We start from the raw sequence: 23,529 nt of genomic DNA on the forward strand, positions 1-23,529 counted from the left end.
TAATTACGATTTTATTTTTTGCTTTTTAGTTTAGTCGATACGCTTTATATTTTTGAAGTCGGTTTAATTTTTTTACCAGCAACATTGTAACTACAAAGAAGAGTCCTATGTATATACAGTGGCGTGCACAAGGTTTTAACTAGAGTAAGTACTAAGCACTATACTGAAAGTATGTAAAATTCGTTCTTCAATACAGGTGTCCATAGGGTTGACAGAGCATTCTTGCTGCTATGAAGTGCACGCAATTGACTATTCTCTATTCTGTGATACCAATTTACAAATTTTTCATGTATAAGTTTTAAAATTATGTTCCGCTTTTTTAATAAAGACATTTTATTTTAATTTCGCAGTTTATTGCACTCAAAGTTTTTCTACAAAATAAATAAAACATTATTTATAAAAACATGTAATGGTTTACTTTGGTAATTCAATCTGTAAGATTAAAAAAAAACAGATCTTTATAATCTTGCAGCAGCCAGTAACGGTATTGAAAAACTGATTCACGATAGAAAAAAAATATAACTTGGTCACCCTACGTTTTTTTTAACAACTAATCGAATTAGATTTAGATAGATTAATTAGGTGTAAGATGGTTTATCTTTCACTGGCGTTTGATAAAATAACTACGGGACTCCCTGTATACCTATTACGAGTAATAGTAGTGTACAAAATAACGAATTTAGATATTTTATTTATAAAACATAACCGGAGACAAAGGTACATTGAATATTGTATTTAAGCAAAAATTTGTTTTTGTTAGATATTTTTAAAATTTACCAACCGTTAGTCGAGTAATAAAAATAAGTCCTTAACGTTAAAACTATAATTTCTGTGAGTAAAAGGTACCTATAAAAAATACATGTAATTTTAACTTGTGAATAAATATAATATATTTTACAGTCAATTTCTTTTGTTTGTAAACGAATTTTAACCATATTTTTTGATACGACCGATCTTCCCATTTCCCTTCATGTAATCGTAAACACTGTGCAGAGAGTGGGAACTGCGTACGACAATAATCTAACGGACGGGGATCGAACCCATGATCACACAATCGTGGACCTATTGATGAAAGAAATTATATCATGGAATACTAATTAAGTTACATATAATTTGAATCTCTATAAATCTCTATTATAATACAATGGACCTACCTCCTAAAATGTATGCAAAATGCTGATAATTTATAATTTCCTTATTATAGTACCTAAATAAACCTAATTATGTTTATGATTGTTAGTCGTAACTGCTGTAAGTAATTTATGTAAGTAATAATTGTGTGAATCCGTTAATGTATTTCGGATGGAAACCGCAATGATTGAAGGCCGTTGTAGATACGAAATTGAAGCATCGTATTCGATCATTTTATTGTATCAGTTGACTTTGCTTTAGTTGGTCAATGAAAGGCTCGTTCGACACTTGCATAGTTAGAACATCGCCGAATTGTTTACATCGGCTGATATAGATTGTGGAGCCGATTGCAGTGATCGATCGGCAGCGGCGGCGCGCGCGCGTGTGGCTGTCATGTGGTGCCTGTGACGCAACGTGCGGCGATGAAGATGTCACTGTGCAACGCTTGCAGGTGAGTGCCAACACTGCCAACCAGGGCGTGACGAGTTGCCGTCATAACACTCATGTCTGTTCGCTGTCGATGTTCAATGTTACGGATTAGCGGTTCGGTTCTTTTTTAACCGACTTCAAAAAAAGGAGGAGGTTCTCATTTCGATACGTATGCTTTTTATGTTTCTTACCTCATAACTTTCTCATTTATTAAACAATTTTGAAAATTCTTTATTTGTTTGAAAGAGTATACTTCCAGATTGGACCCATTTCATTTTCATTAAAATCGGTTTAGTAACAATATATTCGTTTCCACTTTTATGATAAAAAGATTATTATTCTTTTTGAATGTAACAGATTTTTAAAAAAGAATTTATACACCACAATGGTAAGCTTCGTAAAAATGCACTATTTATTAGGCATCAATCAGGTTGAATGGTCGTGGATCTTTGCCTGTCCCATGGGGATAAATTAAATAAAAAAGCCCTCTTAGCCTGTACACGAGTAAGAGACCTGTGTGTCCCATCGTGTATAGTAAGCTATTCAAAAGGAGAAACGCAAGAGGTCTATGTCCCGCAGTGGACGCAGTTCGCAGTTAATGATGATAACATTGCCGCCTATGTCAGGTCTGGTGGTAGGCAGCGTCCGTGGCTAGATAAGATAATATCCAGCGCCGGCCCGAAGTAAATTTTAGAATGAAGCGAGATCCAATTATGGCGCCTCTCCTGTTTGCTCCTAATTGTGAGTGCAAAAGAAGTATGGAACGTGAAGATCTCGACCATAATCTGGAGTGGCCAACGTTCTTTACTATTTAGGCGCCCTCTAGGATTTGGCGCCTGGAGCGACTGCTCTGATCGCCATATGGGCGGGCCCTGATAATAACTTATACCTGCAAGTGATATAGCGTTCCCATAAGATGCGTAAAACTGTCGATAGGATAGAATAAACTGTCTATAAGGATAGAATAAACTTGCTAAATAAACCTGCTTCTTCTTAGATCATCACTTAACATCAGATGAAACATAGTCAAGGACTGGCATATCATTGAGTAACAAAAACAATTCAATTTTTAGCCTACCTATAGCAATTAAAATTTTGTATTTCTGTCAGTTTTATAATAAATTATGTTCCTTCTTAATTTGCTTTCCACTACAGTTACGGAAGAGCTAGATTAGAACACGATTAAGTAACTCTATTAACTGCATAGCCTACCTACACTACACAAAATTACCATCCTCAATTTGCTTACATATTTCTTCGAGCACAATCGTTCCACAACGATCAACATTACAACTTATAGGGTTGCCATCTCTTAAATCTGAACACCAGGACAATATGCAAAAAGACTCCGGCTTTTGAAGCTCTAAACCTAAACTTCTTTAGTAGGCACTTACCCATACCTACATATAACAGAAAAACCTAGGTTTTGTTTGATCTGCGTATTCATTTTTATCTACCGCAATGGTTTGACATGGCTTATAGATTTTAAACAATTTTTTCTTTCAGTCGCAACGAAATTTTCATTCGGCTCCTATTAGTCGACATTGCCTGTTCCTCGTCTCGAGATTTGTCATGGTATGCATAGAGGACGCTCGTTAAACTAGGACAATTCCGAGTAAATTCAAATGGATGGCTACCCTAGTAACTTAACCGCGCGCGGCCAGCGGATTGACTTCTTGCGTCAACAGTTTACATGGACATTCAATTTGTTGCGGTAAACTTGTTCGTTTAAAAAGTTTAGCTTTCTCTCTATATAGGCATTTTTTTTCTATTATTAAAATTTGCTCTTACACTATCATTGTTAAGCGCCGGTAATTATGCAAGGCAATATACAGCGAGAGTCTGCGATGACCAGAAATTCGTTAGCTATTTTATAAAAGCTAAAACTATGATAAACATGAAGGTATAGAAGGCAAATATAGAATTTAGATGATTTAGGTCATCTAAATTCCATACTTGCACAATGAACTAAATTGGATCATAGTGGCTTTGAGTGACAAGTACCTAACTAAAGTCTAGACGTTAAAGCTACAAAACTAAGTAAAATTAGGTGACTGAGGGCATGGTTTAACATATACCTACCTAGTTGCGTTTTATACCTATCTATTTCGACAGAATTATTTTTTTTTTAAAGTTATGTTCATCACGTTTTTAAACCACACTGGAAATGTAACTGAAGACAAAAATATATAATTAACATGACCATCGATGAGTGGCCCTTACATCCATCACATTCATGAATACCTATGGTTTGGTTGTATTTATACTATTACAATACCTGCCTCATCACTTCGGCAATAGCCTTGTAAAGGCTAACTTATCAGGAAGGCGTAATTTTTTACACTTTCCATTGTTTTTGATATTGTAATTCAAGGGTACTCGTAGGTACGTTTACACTCGTACTAACTTAAGAGAAATAAAAGTTAAGTTAGGGTCATATTTTTGAACAAGCAGAAACGGTTTCCTAGATCGACACAGGATTCGAACCCAGGAGCTGATAATCCGTGGCATCACAGACCCACAGCGAGACTAACGATGAATATCAGTTCGTTTCACAATGAACGTTCAATCAATTCAGGCTTCGCGGTTAAAGGGGAACAATTTAAATCTACAAGGTTCTAGGTTTGATTCTCGCCCGTTGTAGTAAAGTCGTACGCACTAGTGATAACCAGTAACAGTAGCAGACTCTTCACTCACACACACACACACTCTTGCTTAATTTGAGGGAGAAAAGTTATGATTTAGAGGCATGGCTAACGTACTTTTTATACAAGAACAAAATATTACATTCTGCTCATCATTTATTTAATTTGTTAAATGCGGAGATATTTAAATATGATTCAATTACACGTAATTTTTTTGACATTTAAAACTTGTTAAGTAAGTTAGAAATGCAACATTAACAGTCAGTTACCTGTAATCATACTTATAAGGGTAATGAAGGATTTACCACATACGCAGTGTACGCACTCACCGTTTAAGCAACACACAGTCACAACAAGCGATACAATAGATATAAAGGGAAGGCATATTTTATAAACAAGACAAGCAGGCATTAGATTACATACCAATACTTACAATGGACAGCAGATTGTCAGCTCTACAAGAGTACAAGTGTTTAAAAATAAAACTGGTGGAACAATGGTTTCTCTCTGTATGAATGATAGCTACAACATGCAAACATACAAACTTGCGTACTACATGTAATATGCAAGTTTAGTTCAATTATGGATAAAAAAATTATTACTTACCAATTGCATGAAATAATGCTCTAGACTGAACGGTAACACTAAAATACGGACCTACCTTCTAAAACATGTGGAGTACTTAATTATTATTATTTCTATCAATATTCCACCAAAATGAATAAATTATGTAGACATACCTCATTGAGACTCGAGGTTATCTTTGAAATTACCCGCCCAACAGCTAACAAAATAATCCACTTGCGAGTTGATGTAGAGCTTGGACCCACCCTGCTACACCCACGGATGGAGCGAATACCTTTAATTATCCCAGCAGGAAAAACTGGTTCCGGAAGGACGTTCACACCTTATCAGTTAGTTGTATAAAAACAGAATCGTGTCTAAATAGTAACTAACTATTCCCGTAGATTCAAACTAAGCTCCACTCGTCATGATGTAATTATTAATTTAAATTTATTTCGAAATGTATGTAAAATATCTACCAGTTTTAACAACAGTTCTTTCGCCAGACTGTGCGTGATAAAGTCCACTTGTCGGGCTTATGTAGATTTTAGTTGTGAATTATTATTTATTACCTACATTATTGCAATATATTTCGCCTTCATAAATGGAGAATTTCCTTGATTCACTAAATGGATAACTAGATTAGTGTTCGTATCTATAAATAAATAAATAAATGAAATCTAAAGTCGCTATTAAACCAATCAAGTTGTTGTACTAATATAATATAAAACTGAGATTCATTTCATACCGTATAACCGAAATCTAATCATAAAACAGCATTTATCATCTTCTCAAAGAATGACCTATCTAATCAAAATTATTTTAAATAATCACGGATACTTATATAGTTACTAAACAAAAATCCTATCACTAGTAACAAAGTAGACTTTTAGAAAAAGTTCGATACCATTTCATTCAAAATTTACTTTGTATTTCAGATTTTCCGTTATATGCTGTATCATCGTGTTATCAAACATTGACGCACCCGCAACAGCATTCACGCTTCGTCACACAACAAAAGCCATTCATGCGGACAGAAATCTTGCTCAAGAAGACAGCGTTATACTGCGAGTTAAAAGGAATTCCAGGATAGTTTCTGATCATTTAAACTTGAGTAACAACAAAACAGAAGGCAAAAAAGAAAGAAAAGAGAATGGAATCTTGTTGGCTACAAAAACGATACAACCCAAACAAGATTTCATAACAGAGCCCAATACAACCGATCAAACGTCGAATATACCAAACAAAAATCTAGTGACAGAGCAAATAACGGTTTATGAACAAAAAATAACAACGGAAAGTTCAACTTTAATTAATCCAGAAGCGGAAACATTTACATCTAGTTTTGGTTTAGAGGACAAATCTTCGGTTTCGATGTATTCTGAATACACATCTGAAAGAGAAACTACAACAGACTTTATTGATTTATCAACAAGTGAATTAAAGTTAAGTGAGTCTGAACAAATTGAATTAGAAACCACTACTATAGGTCAATCTAAAGACCGTACAGTCACAGATAAACCACAATTTACGAAACCATCAAAAGACATAATAAAAAAGCAGAAACATTTTTCACCAAGTCTAAATAAATTAGGCCCCACACCTAAATGGAAAAAATACAAGACCATTGAGAGAAAGCGACCATCGCATTCTTCAGAAGAAATTGTCAGAGAAAAAATCAAAGATAATATAAAAGAGGAGATTCTAAATGCAGAAACAAAGCACGTACGAGTTGCGCTACAAGATACTGTCACATCTGATATCCCATCGCTGGAATCATTAAAAAATGATCTCTTAACATCGAATCTAAAATTTCAGACATATGATAGTCAAAACGCAGTAACCTTAACACCATTAGTGGAAGTGGACGGTCCAACTGCACATCTTGATATTTTATCTTCTACACAAGTTGGTCACGAATCCAAACGAGCAGGATTTCTTAATTTTTCAGGAAAAACTATAACTTCAGAAGCGACTTCCACTTCATATGTGACAACTGAAATTTCTACAGAAACAGAAAAAAAACCTGAGATGGCTGATTTCAAAATCAGTACTAATATTCCAGGAATGTTTGAAACATCTAGTTCCATAACCGATATAGTACATTCTGAAGATAAAAATAAACTCGAATCTCAAATCGTAATGGTAAGTATAAATTCAACAAAAAACTTTAAAAGTGGTAAACGATTTAGCGAATCTATATTTAATTATGCAAATCTCTAATTTTTCAGAACGAGGATACCATGAAAGAAGAATTAATGAAGGAAATGGCAATTAAAGATTATGAAGAAAATGTTAATCAGCGTCAACGAGTTAATGTTCTTAACTACAACGCAAATCACAAAATTGAAGAAAGTAAAGGTGTTAATCTTGATAATTCAGCTGAAACGAATTCGTCATCTGAAGTGAACTCTAAATCAATGAATAACGAAAAATCTAAAAATATCACACTGTATACAGTGAATGCTAATTATAAGCCCATGAAGAAAATAGAAGTTATGCCACCAAAACAATTTGTCAGGGACCCGGACGACAACAGTTGGAGGAACGAAAGCTTAAGCTCCCTAGGCATAGTTTTTAAACCAAAAAATTCTTCTAAGCCTTTCACTCAAGTCTTAAAAAACAAGACGGAGACAGAATGGAACAATTTGTCTGAAAAAGATATCAAAAATGATTTACCTGACCTAAGGGAGAGGCTGCAAAAGATGGGTGAGAAAAGAAAATCTAAAAGAAAGAAAATAGACTCGTTCGGTAATACCGTTTACATTGATTATGAAGAAAATAGTAGCTCTGGGGAGCGCGGAGGAGTCACAATTGATGAACTTACATCTATCGTCACTACGTATTCGCCTGCTCTAGACAGTACGACTGGAGGCAATGGAATCACTAGAGAACCACAAAATGTGACTGAGACGGTGACTACAAATTCAACAACAGAAAGTGTAAGTAAAAATTCATTCGCAACTACGATTCCCAAAAAGTTGTTCCGTGAATATTATGATTCTACGGACGAAGACGACACCGACTATTTAAACATGGCTAAGATAGATCTGAAGAAATTTACCACTTCACTCAGGCCAAGTACTCCTTTCTTTCCTTCAACAATAGTGGCAAAGCAACCCGATTGGCTAAAACAGAAGAGCAAACTTTCGGTCAACGCGTTCCCCGAAAGAAAAGCTACCGTACAGTACTTCCCTCCCTTGACGACGCAAAAAGTTAACATTAACGACTACGATAATGGCTTTAAGTTCAAAATGGAATCGTTTACAACTGAGACCGATGTGCCGGAACACGTTCTGCCAGCATCTGTGCCTATTCCGACAACACCGCCCACATTTGTTTCAACACCATCAGCTAGTACTGTTGGCAGCAAATCAGATTTAACAGAGAAAATGTTGTTAACACGACCACAACTAACGACTGATCCAGGCGTAGCACTAAATGATGAAGTGAGCTTCGATAGGGGCACTTACGTCATAAAACATTACAAAGATTTCGTTAAGGTGGCAGCAAAGAACTCCGAATATGACAAGAATTTTGGGTACATTCCGTACACTGAGGCACCAGCGCAAGGCGTGACCAATACAGCTCACTTAAGATATAACAAAGAATCGCCTAGGCCGATAGACAACGGTTACGAAGATTACGAAACACAATTCCGGAAAGATGTCCTGCAAAGATTTGTAGACAATTTCAACCAAAACAGTGAACGATACAGATCAGAGTTTCCCATTCTATTCAACAGTAGCATTATCCACACTGAATCTCAGAGTGGTGATGATGTAGCGTCGTCGAGAGCGTTCATGCGTGGTTTGTACAATGGAAAATTTGCTCTACCGAGGAAGACGTGCGAGCCGAACTGTGATAAATTAGTAGAGCTATCGCCCGCTTACGAACTGCACTATTACATGCCCGATCAGGAAGAAAAAGAAGAAGTGGCCCCCCAACCAGTTACACTGCCTTACCAGTACAGGTTATGAAATTTAAAAACGAAAGATTATGTCGAAGTATCATTAGACATAGATATTATGTAACGCGATGTACATTACTATTGTTATATAGTAGGCACTAGCGTTCGCCCGCGGGTTGGATCGCGCAGATTTTCTCAGGATAAAAAGCATTACAGGAATACACTCGTGTCCCAAATTCCATAATATAACTAGACGTTGACGCTCGATTGAATACCGAATATCTGAATAACTTTCACATTTATATTGTTATTGTTTTTATGAACAAGTAAATGTTATGAATTTAGACGGATCGTGTTGTGTAATAAGAATAACAAGAGATATTTATTTTAAAGTTAAGGTGATTTATGTGTTGACTCATATACCTATGGTTTGCTGATTAGTTACTTTTAACCTTTGCCTTTGTCAGATTAGTTTTACATATTGTCAAATATTTATTGACTTCAATTATGATTTGTACATAGATTAAACAGTATGTGTTATTTTATAAGTATAGACTTTACTTATATAATGTACAGATAGATCATAATTATACCTAATGTTCGATTAGTGCGATTGTGTGGTAAGAAAAATTTATAACCAAATGTTCGTATGTAAAATTTACAATGTACCTACTTAGTATGTATTTAGTGTATAAGTAGTGGAACAAAGTAGATTTTATGAAAGTGAGATTATGACATGAATGGCTTTAAAAGTGCTTGTGAAATGATGGTTTGGGATATTATTTTAATAAAAATGGTGTAAAAAAATTATTATCACATACCTTTTTGTACAAAGATCCAGTCTTCCAAATACCGTCACTTGATTTTTTTCTTAGAAATGAACAGTAATCACCATTTTAAAACCACAACACCTTATTTATTTAATGTTAAATTAAATATTTCTCAGAGTGTTACTGTTAGACGTATCGCACAGTCATCATCATCATCAGCTCATCAGACAAGAGCAATCAATCACGGCAGCCTCACAGCCTCTCACTAGTTCATTACCGAACTCATTCAATTCTTATTTTTCTATACATATTAATAATATTCAAGTGTCTGTCTGTGATGTCAAAATACTTACCTTACTTAGTTTTCTCAAGAGCTTTAAACATTAAGTCTTAAACAACGTTTGGAAAAAATACATGATTTGTATAACAAGTTTTTTAAGAAATCCTTAACTTGTATTATACATAATTAATATTGTTTATATTAAATTTGATATAAGTCCACTACCATACTGTGTTTTGTCGATGCGCTCTTTTGCATTTGTAGAAATAATTAATGAAAGGAATTTAGGTTATTTCATCAATTATCATAGGTTTTTATAACAAATATGTTCCGAGTAAAATCTGAAAGTAATTATATTCTTTTTTCAAGTAACATGTAGAGGACTAATAAGCCGTGCTCTGTCATTAAATACCTGGCCACGGGACAGCGCGGCGAATTTCTGCATCAGTTCTGTGTATTTGTTTTACGGCCGTTTTCAATAACCTATCCAAGATTACAGATAAATAGCTATTCTCGATTATCAGTAACAGTCAAACTATCTGTCAGTAGGTTATTGAAACGATAGATAGATATTTTCTTAACTAGTTAGTTGTTAGTCGCTTGCACCGCGAGGAAATTCGCCGCGACGAATGTTCCGTGGCCAAGTAATAAAGCCTTTGAGGTAATCGGAACGTTGCTTAGGAAAACACAGTTGGCCGTTTAAAATACCACTTTATTGACATTTTCATTTTATAATAGTATATGCATACATCACTCGATCGTTCGGCCTTCAGTGATTGGTTATGTCATTTTGAGCACAATCATACGCCTCACTAAATATAACAATATGGTACGGAAGCTTAGTACGTACACTTGGAGAGAACTAAACACCGAGTGCAAATGCAGTCTGGATCCAATAAATATTTATGTTACAATTTCTTTTAAAAATTAAAAAAATAATAAAACAAACAAAAGTAAAAAAGGCAATTTCATAAATGAACACATTCCTCTTTGGATAATAAGAAAACAGCTGATTATATTACAATACAAAGACGACAGCCATATTGTAAAACTTCGACAGCAATAAATGCGCCAATAGCAACTTTCCCATTGAACGATACTCTTTCACTATTGGCTAAAACACAAATGATATCAACAGCAAAATAAATTAACCAATAACGACAGACGCTTGACGCATTGTAACCTATCGCAGTTTCACAATATAACCAACCACAAACAAAAAATAACGCATGTGTCCATTTCACTACAAAATAAATAATTAAAAATGACGTAAGTATTTAGACATAAAAGTTTATATTATATAATACAATAAAATAATTAAAAAGGCAGGTAAGGACAGAGGTACACGAGTCAATCTCTATGTTATATTGCAAGTATAAAGCATTACAAATAATAAAATAGCTCACAGTAGTAATAGCGAGTTAACAATACTATTCGTACCCTAAACTATAATCACCGCGGTTCTTTGCCACAAAGATCAATGGCCGGAAAATTGTTGATAAAATTCTTAAGCGTCTATAAATGTAAACTATTTCAATTTATATAAAACTAGCCGACGGACCCGCGGTTTTATCCGCATAGTTCCCGTTTCCGTGATAATACGGGAATGAAATAATAGCCTACGACACTCACAAATAATGTGGCTTTCTAGTGGTAAAAGAATTTTTTAAATCAGTTCAGTAGCTCTAGAGATTACCTCCAAACCACAAATTCTTTAAAATATTAGTAAATATAATTTCATTTATTTTTTTCAATTTATGAAGAAAATGGCGGCATACGTTCGTTGCCTGCTCAGCAGATAGTACTATTACTGCGAATACTACAATCTTCAAACAGAAAATATCTTTAATTTCTGACTTCCTTCTATTGCTAAATTTTAGATAAAACTGTCCAGTAACAGAATTCTCTATACTTTTACATATTTTTATCCATAGACGCGAATATTAATTGTGAACAATAATTTGTTTGGAAGTTGGCCATTGTTCTTTGGTACATTTGAAAACACAATCTATGGCGGTGAAATAAAAGCATCTACGAGGATTTACAATATGTAGTTTTTCTGTTCTCCACTTTACGTAAAAGTGTAAGTTTAGTTTAGGAACTGAATTAGTATGTCGATACAGTTGATAGGGGCTCTTGCTCTAAAGCTGGTCATTCATTTATACACACAAAACTGGGAACAATGAACGTCAGAAAGTTAAACAAATTTCTTATTTAATCCCAATTAATCCAAAATAAATACATTATTCAAAGTAAATATGTGCGCAAAAAAATGACCAGCTTAGCAAAACGCACCCAAGTTCATATACACATCATATCAGCGTGCCGATTACATAAATCAAAGCATAGTTAAACACAACAGGACAAACAGTAATATAATTAAACAAAGTCTCAAAACAGGTACATTTTTGATCCGTATAAAAAAAACCGTTTTTAAAATTCCATAGTCTATTGCTTAGATAATATTACAGCTTTATAACTATTTGTTTTATCAATATTATAAGGACTTTTCGCCTATCAATCTGGACGATCGCTAGAAGCAAAGTCTAGATCTTAATTTGCCTAAGTATTAACTCCACGTACGACCCTAGATAATTTGGTGGTCCGCCTAGTTGTATCCTATCTAGTATATTCAGTGATAACTTGATTATCATAACGTACCTAGATTACTAAAACGGTTCGAATGGTAGAATTTAGATTACGAAATCAATTAAAAAACATCTTAGGTAAAACGAAATAACACAGATAATTTGGGTATATAATTTAAACAAAGATTTTATTTTACAGTGATGTTCATTTGTGTTGACTAATGGATACAGTTTTTATAAATAAGGAGATAAATATGAAGAAAATAAAAAATATACGAATTGTTGCGTCTTCCAAACCGTAACTGTTAAATAGCATAAAAGTCTCATATATAATAGTAAAAGTAGTTATTTCATATTACAAATATGAATAAAGGAAGGGGTGAGAGTATATGATTTTCGGAACTTGGCGATCCTCTACCATGCACTAGTCTTTCTCAGCAGATTAGGTTATTAAAAGCATAGCCTATGAAGAACAGATATGGTTTGAATGACACAAAAAAAAAACTTTATTTAACCAAAATAAAAACAAAATTGAACGTTTTAAAAGTAAATACAAACGCGACGCTTCTAACTCGATAGCACTCGCTGCAAATAATAAAATGTTTGGAAGTTACAGGTGAGACCATCATAGTACTTGTAGTAATATTAATAATCATTTATATATAGTTTTAGACTAAAAGCATATATTTACAAGGGCACGTCACTTTACTAGCTATACCTGCCTCCCGGCGTTGCGCGCCAGTCTACGACCAATCGCAAAATTATTTTTTTATCAAAATTACGCAAATAGAGAAAATTCCGCACAATAATTTACACTACGATTTTTTTCTAGAACATTTTTCTATTACCCAAAAACGCATGGCCGTGTAATAGGCAAGTTCCGGACTTAATTTCACTATAAATATAAACTTAGGTAGATAAATTATTTATAGCCGAACCCTTGCCAGAGAAAACTAGAGGATATTGCATTTTATTTACGATTTAATGCCGGCGGCAGTAATAAACAAGTTTGATTGTTTAGAAACGCAGTCATTAGATATAATATTTTTTCCCTAAAACTTATAGAACTATTTTACTAAATTGAATTCCAGGAAGTGAAAATCATCGAAAATATTATTTCAATATTAAACAAACGGATTTATAGATAAGATAGATTAGCCGAAGTAATTTTTATTCGATACCATTGCTCTATTTTTGTAATAATCTTATATGTATAATGAATTTATTGCGAATAGATATCTGTGCACTTTTTATCAGACTTCATTTCTTTTGCCATCAATAATATTTTTTTTCATGTAAAAATGTGCGTTGGTCGTAGAGACGTGCCGCCGCCTACTCGTCACTCGTTACATTAGCCAGTCTTTCGTTTACACTACGCTAAGCGCCGCCCCGCGCCGGGCGCGCGCACCTCTGCACTACGTCACTCGCTTATATCGACACATGGATATGGGACAGGGGGGGGGGTCTGTGTGTGTGATGATAGAAACAATCCAATGCCACGCGACCGCATTAAATAAATTCAAATGCTTACAAATATGTAGTTCAATAGCTTATTAGGTTTGCATGTTTGAGAATTTTTCAAAAATCGTGATAAAAACAAAACGCGTTAAGTCAATCGAACTTCATCAGCTTGCCAGACCATGGTTTTACCTTTCTCCTACTGAGAGGAGACTCAGCGTTTACTATATAGCCGGTCATGACTTGACGTGGGGATTTAGATATGTAACCATAGGTTTGGTCATATCGCGACAAGTGTTTTATTGATTTTTTAACACAAATGCAGTAATTTCGAAGGAGAAAAGATCGGAGATAATGCAAAGTATACGTGGTTTAAAGATATGTCTCTACCATAATAAAATATCTGTGTAGTGATAAACAATTTAAACGTTCTGTACTCAGGTGTGATAAAGACATATTTTTATTACAAAAGATTTCATATCAGTGGATTACTTTATACTATTTCAATAGTCAAAAGCTAAAAAGTAAAACTGAACAAACTGACAAAACAAAATCAATTATGTTTCACGCGGCATGGAGTAAATAACGTTTGAACTGTTTAGGAACACAGAGGACAAAATATAAAGCAAAAAACGAGGAACTAAAATCTTATGAACATTTTAATATGCAAAGGCTGACATTACTAATTCGTCTGTCACTAATTTAGATGGGCGGTAGAAAATAACGGGCGCTTGTGAATTCTATAAAAATAAATAAAGTTTAAAAAGGTTAGGAAAAAGAATATTCATAAAGATGAAATTGTCTAAAAGAAACTCCGAAATTGGCACCTCGTATTTTGGCACCGCTCTCTATGCGACTACGCAACGTCCATCACCGACTGTACACAACAAGTAGTTTTCATAGATACTATATTCAATAAACTGTAAGATCCACTAATCGGATTATAAAATTACCATCTGCCATCACCCCAGGAAATGTACACAAATTGGGTATGAGATTGACATATTACAGGTAGATGGAAGTATATTTGAATAGAGAAAATACATTTTGAAATAGATTTCTGACTTAGTTTAGACATCTTGCAGTTTAGATGGGCAAAATATAAACAAGTTGTCCGATAGAACTAAAGAGAATTTTGCGTTATCAGTTAGTTTAAAAATATAGCATAAATAGATCTCTCATCAGGAGTAGATGGCAGGCAATAAATGTGGAAATTCTTACAAACAATGCAGGTGTACTTCTCTCCATACTCGGATCGGTATCACCTGCAGTGTGAGAGATCATGTAGCTATGAGTAATCTCACTAAAAAAGTACTGGCTGTTACCGAATCAGCGGTGGACGTTGACCAAAAACTGAAAAAAGAATAAACAAAACATAGGAACAAACCATCGAGCACCGACACAAAATAATTAGGAACTCGGTGCGTCTGAATTCTGTTCCCACTGTAAATACTTATATGAACACTATATATTTACAAAATGTAACCCGACTACGGAAAATTGTGACCACATTTTTGAATACTCATAGTGACTTAAGTAATGGTATCCGGATTTTAATAACGAGTCAATTGAGCACTGAATTATTAAAATCAGCTTAGTTAAAGTGGAAATTACATAATACATATATACAGAGTGTTAAATATATAGCCCTTTTTGCTGTAGTCGGGTTAATTAGCACCACATAGCGTTACGTATAGGGCGAGAGCCTTGCTGGATGCAGACTTTTGATAGCAGGCAATACGCTAACATTCTGATTAAACAGAGCATAAGATAAACAATACTATACGTTAGCTTTTAGCGTCTGCTGTTGTGTGAATATTATTTCAAGATATATTTACCACATAAAATTAATGAATGGGCTTTGAGAAAAACTAAGCGTCAATATATCAATAGATAATGCATATTTATGGACTAATCAAAGGTCTGCAGCGAAGGCCCCTGGGGCTTTAAGAAACGATTGCGACCTCACAAATGAGGGGTGTTAGAAACCTTGCATGCAATTGTTGGAAATCACACGATACAACTGACAACATCCGACGGGAAATCGGCGCGGAAACTATTTGTTCGCATTAAACGGTCCGGATAAATGTTCCGTTGTGGAATTCATTATATTACCATATATGGCATTTAATAGCAAAGGGCTGCTTCAATGTATTCCGTATGAATAGTTACATAATTGGATATGATTTAAATAATTACTTTGAATGAGCAACATTAAAAACAAAACCTATGAAACAAAAATGGTAAACAATATATCATGTTTATTCTGTTAATCCAGAGAGAGTAATGAACTATGTTAAGTTATTTGGTGGTCATAGAAAATTTTTAAATTATCCAATACGTAAACATTATGAAGCCTGTATTTTAGTGGATTTTGTAATTTTATGTGGCATAATCGGAAGCATTTTTTGTGTGTTTAAAGGACAATGTAGCATCTTTGAAGTGGACTTCAAATGTTTGCAACGATGATAATCCGGCGAGCCATCGGATGCAAGTGTCGTGGCGTCATTTAGAAACTAAACAGTGGTCGATTGCTACGGGTCTGTCGGAGAGCGCAGTACAAATTTCAACCTTATTTCAATAATGAGTATGTTCAATTTGCCGTATACTTACATAACCATATCCATAAAGCTCTAAGAGGAAGCCTCACTATACATATATGTTAAAGTGCCACGTCACCGATAGCGAAGCTAAGCTAGTACTCATATGTCAAGCAATAATCTGTCTGTTTTGCTATGTGACGTGTCTGAACACACATTAATTTCGATTTGACATATTTATTTAAAAAGTCCAGAGAATAAAATAAAATATACTCACATCTTGAGCCTTGTTTATATTTTAATGTCATTCTAAGTATTTTAATTAAAATTTGAGATATTTGTACGAATAAGTTTATTGACTGCGGTATTTTAAGAGAGTACTAGCTCAGCTCCGTCAGTGGAAGTTGCGCATCATTATAATAATAATTAATTAATGTAATAGTTTTTAATTAAATATTTTTTAAATATCATTTGTTTACATTTACACATTCATACAAATTTTAAATTACTAAAGCATTCTCGATGTCCTAACAAACCACTACGAATCACTCCAGGAACCTGACCTTTATGGCGTACAAATCTAAGTAATAGATTTTATGACATTAACAATGACGCTTATCATAAAAAATCAGGGCCTGGACCATATTTTTTAGCATTTACAATAATTAATTTAATATAGATTACCTAATGGTGCTGTCAGGTCACTCGTCCAATTACTATTTCCTGTTTGACAATTCGATGAAATATGCTCAATGCTTTGTCCTCATTTACTCAGAATTATAATAACTTACGAATCGCAGTTTATCGATGCACTTGGGTACATTCAGACAGCATTAGTCTGCGATACCATCTTTCATAAAGTGGCCATACAATCCACGGTGGTAGGGTAGAACGCTATATCGGATAGGCTTCTTCAACTATCTGACTGGTTTTCTACGCGGCATCGTGCCGGATTAAGGGAACATGATGCCCTAGGCAATCATACCCTTTGGACCCTTGTATCTTTAAGGCCACTATGAAGAAATAATGAAAAAATTTCAATACATACCTATATACCCTACCATAGCCAGAATATAACATAATATCAATAAAAGCATGATTTTTGAAATTTCTTTAACTTTCGTGTGCTCTTGTAATTTACTCGTCGTTTCTGGTGCCCTCCTACGCGGGATACCAGCAATTGCTTAAATAGTGTATAGGCTAATCCAGGACTGCATACCGGGCTGGTAAATCGCTTGGCGTTACGTCTTTGCCGCGAATGGAAACTAATCGTGGCCCAAAATTAAGCCTGGATCTAAGTCGGACATCGAAACCCAGATTCAGAATTCAGTGTCCAAAAATGAATTGTCAAACAGAAAATAGATCAGTGGACATAGTATAACCGATTTCGTTTAAAAGCGTATCGAATGTTTTACAAAGTAACGTTGTGGTTGCTCGGAATTAGATTCACTTTCGACTAGTATACCGCTCTCGAGGAGGTGGAGCGAGTTAACGTAACCGTAACGTAACGTGACGTTTACGTATCTTTAGACTAAACACAGATGCTCGAATAGTCTGCTAGGAGAGGTGACTTTTAACTTTAAGCTTTTTTATTTATTCCGCGTTATATGTTGTCATAAATATGTCTTAATTTAAGTGACTTCGGGACAGATATAAGTGGACAAATATTTATCATTTTAAAAGGGGCTTGAATATGAGTCTGAACCGTGGGACTGAACGTTTCATCAGAATAGGAAGAGTAATTTGTGTGGTATGTAATCTACCGTCTCTTCCATATTATGAGATCTGTATCAAGTGTATCCATCATAATATGACTTTGCTTGATGATACAAGTAAATGCAACTGATACACATTCTTCAACATACAAAGATAAATCAATTCAGATATGGCTTTAAACTGCTAAAGCCCCTAAAGCCTGTTTCCATTAAGTATCCAACAGTATAATTAAGTTTCCCCATAGGCCTTGCACCTCTCCTAGCCTTTGGACAAAATATTCCCATTCTAAATTCGACACCTCCATCAAAAACCCGCGACTTAAATTTTGTTAAAATCGATTATATTCACATCGATGTTTAAATTTAACAAGCCAAGTCGCGACGTGTTAACAGCTAACAACTATTAACGCTAATCGATATTCGACATCGATTTATACGCGTTCAATCGAATTACATAATCATTCGTATGCAAAAATACATGTCCTAGATACTAAATCTCTTTCATAAGACCATTTTAATATAATATGTTTAATCTAATCTATAATAACACGGGAGACGTTACACACTTTCACTCCGGAGTGTACTCGATGTTCTTTTTGTTTGGGCTAGTTAGTCTTTAACTCAAGCAAACAAACAATAAACAGAAATACCTCAGTAAAAGTGCTTAAAAATAATCATTATGATAGTAATGATTCTGAGGGTCACGATAAAATCAATTTTTTATTGTGTGTTGTTTATACTATGAATCATATAATCGTACCACAAAAACAGGATATAGTAAATTCAGAGATATAATGTTAAGGAAATTTAATTGTCATGTTCATTTTATAAACCTTAGATCCAAACAAAGAGAACATCGAAACTCAATCTTACATTATGAAAATCGTTTCACACTCAGTCCCGTTCCTAAATGGCTACTAAAGATCTCGATAGATCTGTTAAAAGCAGAGTCCTTCTCTCGCAGGGCCACGGCTTCGCGAGCTGTCCGCGCAGAACGAACGTCTCGTGGCCTCATTTTAGCACACTTTCAACCACAAAGCTGTGGCTCTACGATGAAGAGTATAAAATTTCTAAAGGCCATGAAAAAGTCGGGTCTTATAAATCTATAAACTCTAAATCGGTAGAATATTTGTAAATGCCAGCGGAGAGGCCCGACTATACAATACACTAGTTAGCTTAGTATCGCTTTGATATAATGTTAAACTGTTTGACCGACCGAACTATTTTTATTATTAAATATAGGAACTAAATACGAAAAGTTACGCACAAAACCGAGCGCCAAACTTTGGACTATCCCAGATGGTCAATAGTAAATTGATCAGAAGCAGTCACGAGTTTGGTCTGCGGCGGCCGCTCGGGTGTTCTCCAGGGTAACATTGTATGACCGCTGTTATACAAAGTCGATAAGAATGAAAACAATACGTAACATGCCTGTAAAACTTTATACATTTGTTAAACACTACCTAAATAATTTTATATTTTCAGTCCGTGCAACCCTGTTGAAAGTAAACTGTCAATTTCTAGTAATAATTATGAAGTCGAACGTAAACTGTACTTTATACATTTTAAAACTTTTAGATATATACACAATAATTTATAAGTTATATTCAGCAATAATTATACAATTTGTAAAAATTAAAATTTAGATCACACTGGAATAAAATGTTAACGACAATTGGCTTTATACTTTTAAATTTTTTACTGTGATTGTTTTTAAAGGAAAAACGTAAATGAACGATTAGATTTACATTAAGTAAATAGGCTTTTTGCCACAAAATGCACAAAATGTAATTGTTCATATAGTTTTAGAAGTGATAAGTAGGTAGTAAATTTATCTAAAAGACAAATAGACTCGGAATAATATGGATGGAATTCTCGCAATGAGTTTTGCAACTATTAAATTTTATAAAAGATTTTAAAATTTCCATCACTTGTGCTTCCCAATCGTTAATTTACATTTTTACTTTCACCGGATACGATTAAAAAATAAAAGGCAATAGGTACAATAAAATGCCGGTAGGTCTAAGACGAAGAGTCAGATGATCTTACACGGTGTCGGTCGGTGCGGTTGCGGTGCGGTCGCAGTGCGGCGGCGGTGCGGCTGCGGTCGCCGCGCTACTAGCTGGCCACGTGCTGCGGGCGCGGCGCCTGCCCGAAGCTGCCTCGGAGCGAGTCCTCCATGAGCCGGCAGATTTTGTCGCGGTCGGCCTGCAATCGGAGATTACTTTTTTTACCTTCAAGTTTTCTCGACTTGATAATGTGTTGTAATTTTAAGAAAGATTTACTTAGGCGCATTTACTTAGATGTCAGAAGCGAAGGTAAGCAAAATAAAATAGAAGTGAAACGAACCTCGTGAATGAAGCCCAGCTGCACCAGCTCGTGCGCCAGCGCGTGCGCGGAGTCTCGTCGCGACACGGCGCACGTCAGCTGCCGGTTCATCTTGTCGTCCATGCGCAGCAGGATGGTCATCTGCCACAGACGGAGCGTTACTGCGAGTGCACTAGCGCCGGGCGGGCGCGCGGGGCGGCACTCACCAGCAGGTCGGCGTGGTCGGGGTCGAGCGGCGGCGCGGGCGCGGCCACCAGGCTGCACATCATGTTGACGACGCGGCGCGTCTCCAGGTCGCGCGCGCGCGGCTCGGGCGACGCGGGCGCGCTCTCGGACGCGGCGCGCGCGCGCTCGCACGGGGACGCCGCGCGCCGCGCCGCGCCGTACGCGGTCAGCGGGTAGATGCCGTACCTGCGAACGCGCTCCTGCCTTGATCGCACGTACCGAGTCAACGGGCGAGAGAGTAACACGTTCCTCGGCCGAGACACTGATGTGAGCGAGTAGTTGTTCACACGTGTTTTGAAATTAGCAGTCAGTTCAGTTATATTGACACTATAATTCGGATAAGATGGACCGTAAAACGATTATTAGAAAAAAAGCAACGTCGGATTTGGACCGTGGATGTTCATCCTCGGAATGCTTCAGACGATGGATGGATTATTTTGACACTCTGTTAGAAAATATTACTCCATTGACACTGACTACTAACAGACATGGTGTATTTTATTTTATTTGGAAATGTTTAAAACGAAAATTATTATCATAAGAAAAGGCGGCGACGTAACGATAATCATGTGGCCGTCGGCCGAGTAGCGAGACGATGCACGTTCAGACCTGGCGAGTGAGCGAGCGAGACAGTGCGGGGAAGCGGGAGGGTGTACAATCGGCCTAGTAGATAGAACGGGGGCCGAGCTGCTGTCTCGGCGCTTCGTACGGCCGAGCACTCGTTAATATGTTTATACATACCGAGCACTCGGCCGAGGGCACTGTCTCGCCCGTTTGCTCGGTACGCGGACGCGCACTCACTTGACGTCCTCGACGAACTTCTCCAGCTTCTCGGCGTGCGGCAGGTCCTTGGCGGACAGCTCGAGCAGCTCGCCGCCGCGCGAGCAGCTCGCCAGCGCGCCGCCGACCGCGCCGCCGCACACCTCGTCCGTTATCGTCTCCGAGATGTTCGCTGCGGACCAAACGTCACATACTACTTATCTATTGCCAACTCAGACTAATTAGATAAAGACCTGCCTCGCAAGACATTATTTTTCTGTCAAAGTATATGATCAACGATCTTATGCGATTATAAACAGTCTCTATAGAATCTATGTTTCATAGTTTACAATCGTGTCCGTCAGTTAAAAACCTTCGTAAAAATACCTTCTTGTGTAGTTAAATGGTGTAAAAAACGAACAAAAACTGCTAGTTTAGTATAAGATATGTATGAAATCTAAGCTCGTTTTCCTTAGAAAATGGCAGAAATTTTTGTTTGTGAATTTGGGTGCGATACTAGTCCTTATGTATTTAGTCTGAGATTGCCAACAATATACTATACAGGGTGCTGCGGAGTATTTCCCATAACTCAAGGGTTATATTCATTACTGAAAAGTAATTTGAAATGTTCAAGGAACATGTGTTCTAAAGTTAATATTTTTGGGGAAAATAATATTTCTTTTGTAAATAGATCTTAAAATGTGTCCCTTATACACATTCTTATAATTATGACGTAGCCGTAGACGTAGACATAGTTTTACGTATTTTAAAATGCAAGAATAGATAAAGGCGTGTGTTACATGAATAGTTTGAATTATTTGAATTACTTTGTAAAAACATTTTGTTTTTAGTTAAAAAAATTACAAAATAAAACCCTTTTTCTTTTACTTCTCGAGCTACGAGCGCGATTAATTTTTTACTTATTTTGAAGGAAATAATCTCCTAATTAATCGCTAAAATACACACATACTACATACTACAACTTCAGTAATGCAAAGTAATAAAAATTGCTTTTAAAGTCTGTAGTTTTTTTTCCCCCGCTGAAAGTGAAAAAAAGAAAATAACCATTTATTCTTCCTATAATTTAATCTACCAAATGCAATCGGTCCCCATGACGCTCGAGTTACTGCAAATTTAGCATCCCGAGCTCCCCTACTAATAATAATCTATTGTTGTATAATTGACGATATAAGTGTTTTAAGTGAATCCCCAATTAGGAAACCTGTATTTAGTAGCTTGTAGGATTTGGTATCGAATGATGTAAAGGCAGCAAAAACGACAATTGTAAACGGGCACTAAGTGCAAAATGCCATATCTTGAATAAACGAGACCCCTGAATACTGTTAAATTAGTCTACAAATTAAATGAAAATATAACGGAGTGGTTTAAACATGGCGCCTCATACTTTAATTACTTAGCGGAAACACTTAACCCCACGTGTTCTAAAAATAGCAGCAACAAACTTAATGGAGGGTTCGCTTGGATAAAAATAGAAAGTTCTATTTTGTGGAATTCCAAATGAAAATACGTATTTTTTCCAACGACCTTTGAAAAGTAACTTTGTATGAATATTACGTAAGTACTTGTTAGTTGTTAAGTTACTCCAAGTATTTTAAAAGGTTTTATTTTGCAAATAAACATTGGTGTTTATTAGGTTGTACATAATTTCTGCACACAGATTTTAATATCTGTGATTTATATTCGTTGAAATTCGTTTAAAGATAAAACAAAATATTTAAGTGACATTTTAGAGATTTGAGACTTTGAAAAGAGTAACACTGAGCGCAATTATTTGTCCGCTTAGCTGTGTCGTCCGCAAGCCGCGACGTACTGCTTGGTTTTACAGATTTTAAATTTAAAAAGCAGTATAGCTTGACAATTTTTTTCATAACATTTCCGATGGTCCGCGCGGGCCGGAAGGGGGGTAGCGAAGCCCCGTGCGCACGAGATCACATCCGCGCAGTCATTTCCCCCCTGTCGCCCGCATATCATGGTAGTGTCATTAATGAACTTGCCAAGCTATAGCCCTTAGTTCCTCTTGGGTGATGAATTCTTCAAGCACTCCTTAACACCCGGCCAGTGTCTACGCACACGACAGTCACAAACGTCGCCACGACTTCTTTCCGGTAGTTTTCATACATTTTATGTAGTGGCGCCGGCGGCCGCCGCTCGCCACAAAATTCCGCT

At 35.9% G+C, this 23,529-nt stretch overlaps 2 protein-coding genes across 2 annotated transcripts in view; one reads left to right on the top strand and one right to left on the bottom strand.

The window, feature by feature from the left end:
• The first annotated feature begins 1,372 nt into the window (after positions 1-1,372).
• On the top strand, positions 1,373-9,489 carry LOC112051017 (uncharacterized). The gene is made up of 3 exons (XM_024089480.2): positions 1,373-1,582; positions 5,708-6,914; positions 7,001-9,489. Exons 1-3 carry the CDS (start codon positions 1,554-1,556, stop codon positions 8,747-8,749), a joined length of 2,985 nt encoding a protein of 994 aa, XP_023945248.1. The 5' UTR covers positions 1,373-1,553; the 3' UTR covers positions 8,750-9,489.
• A 931-nt stretch (positions 9,490-10,420) lies between these two features.
• The window catches only part of LOC112051009 (nuclear receptor-binding protein homolog), a 77,099-nt gene continuing 63,990 nt past the window's right edge, over positions 10,421-23,529 (bottom strand). The window contains exons 7-10 of the mRNA XM_024089469.2: positions 21,385-21,535; positions 20,565-20,769; positions 20,380-20,499; positions 10,421-20,238 (exon numbers count right to left, since the gene is read on the bottom strand). Coding sequence (XP_023945237.1) covers positions 20,149-20,238; positions 20,380-20,499; positions 20,565-20,769; positions 21,385-21,535 — 566 coding nt within the window. The 3' untranslated portion in view covers positions 10,421-20,148. The remainder of the gene's footprint in view (positions 20,239-20,379; positions 20,500-20,564; positions 20,770-21,384; positions 21,536-23,529) is intronic.

This window comes from Bicyclus anynana, chromosome 5 (assembly GCF_947172395.1).
Source record: "Bicyclus anynana chromosome 5, ilBicAnyn1.1, whole genome shotgun sequence".
NCBI classification, from domain to species: Eukaryota; Metazoa; Arthropoda; class Insecta; order Lepidoptera; family Nymphalidae; genus Bicyclus; species Bicyclus anynana.

What these genes read in the sequence shown, in the direction of transcription:
- LOC112051017 (XM_024089480.2), top strand. Translation starts at nt 1,554, where the DNA reads ATGAAGATGTCACTGTGCAACGCTTGCAG. An exon ending in TCACTGTGCAACGCTTGCAG is followed by an intron (nt 1,583 to 5,707) that starts GTGAGTGCCAAC and finishes TTTGTATTTCAG; the next exon opens with ATTTTCCGTTATATGCTGTA. An exon ending in TCGAATCTCAAATCGTAATG is followed by an intron (nt 6,915 to 7,000) that starts GTAAGTATAAAT and finishes CTAATTTTTCAG; the next exon opens with AACGAGGATACCATGAAAGA.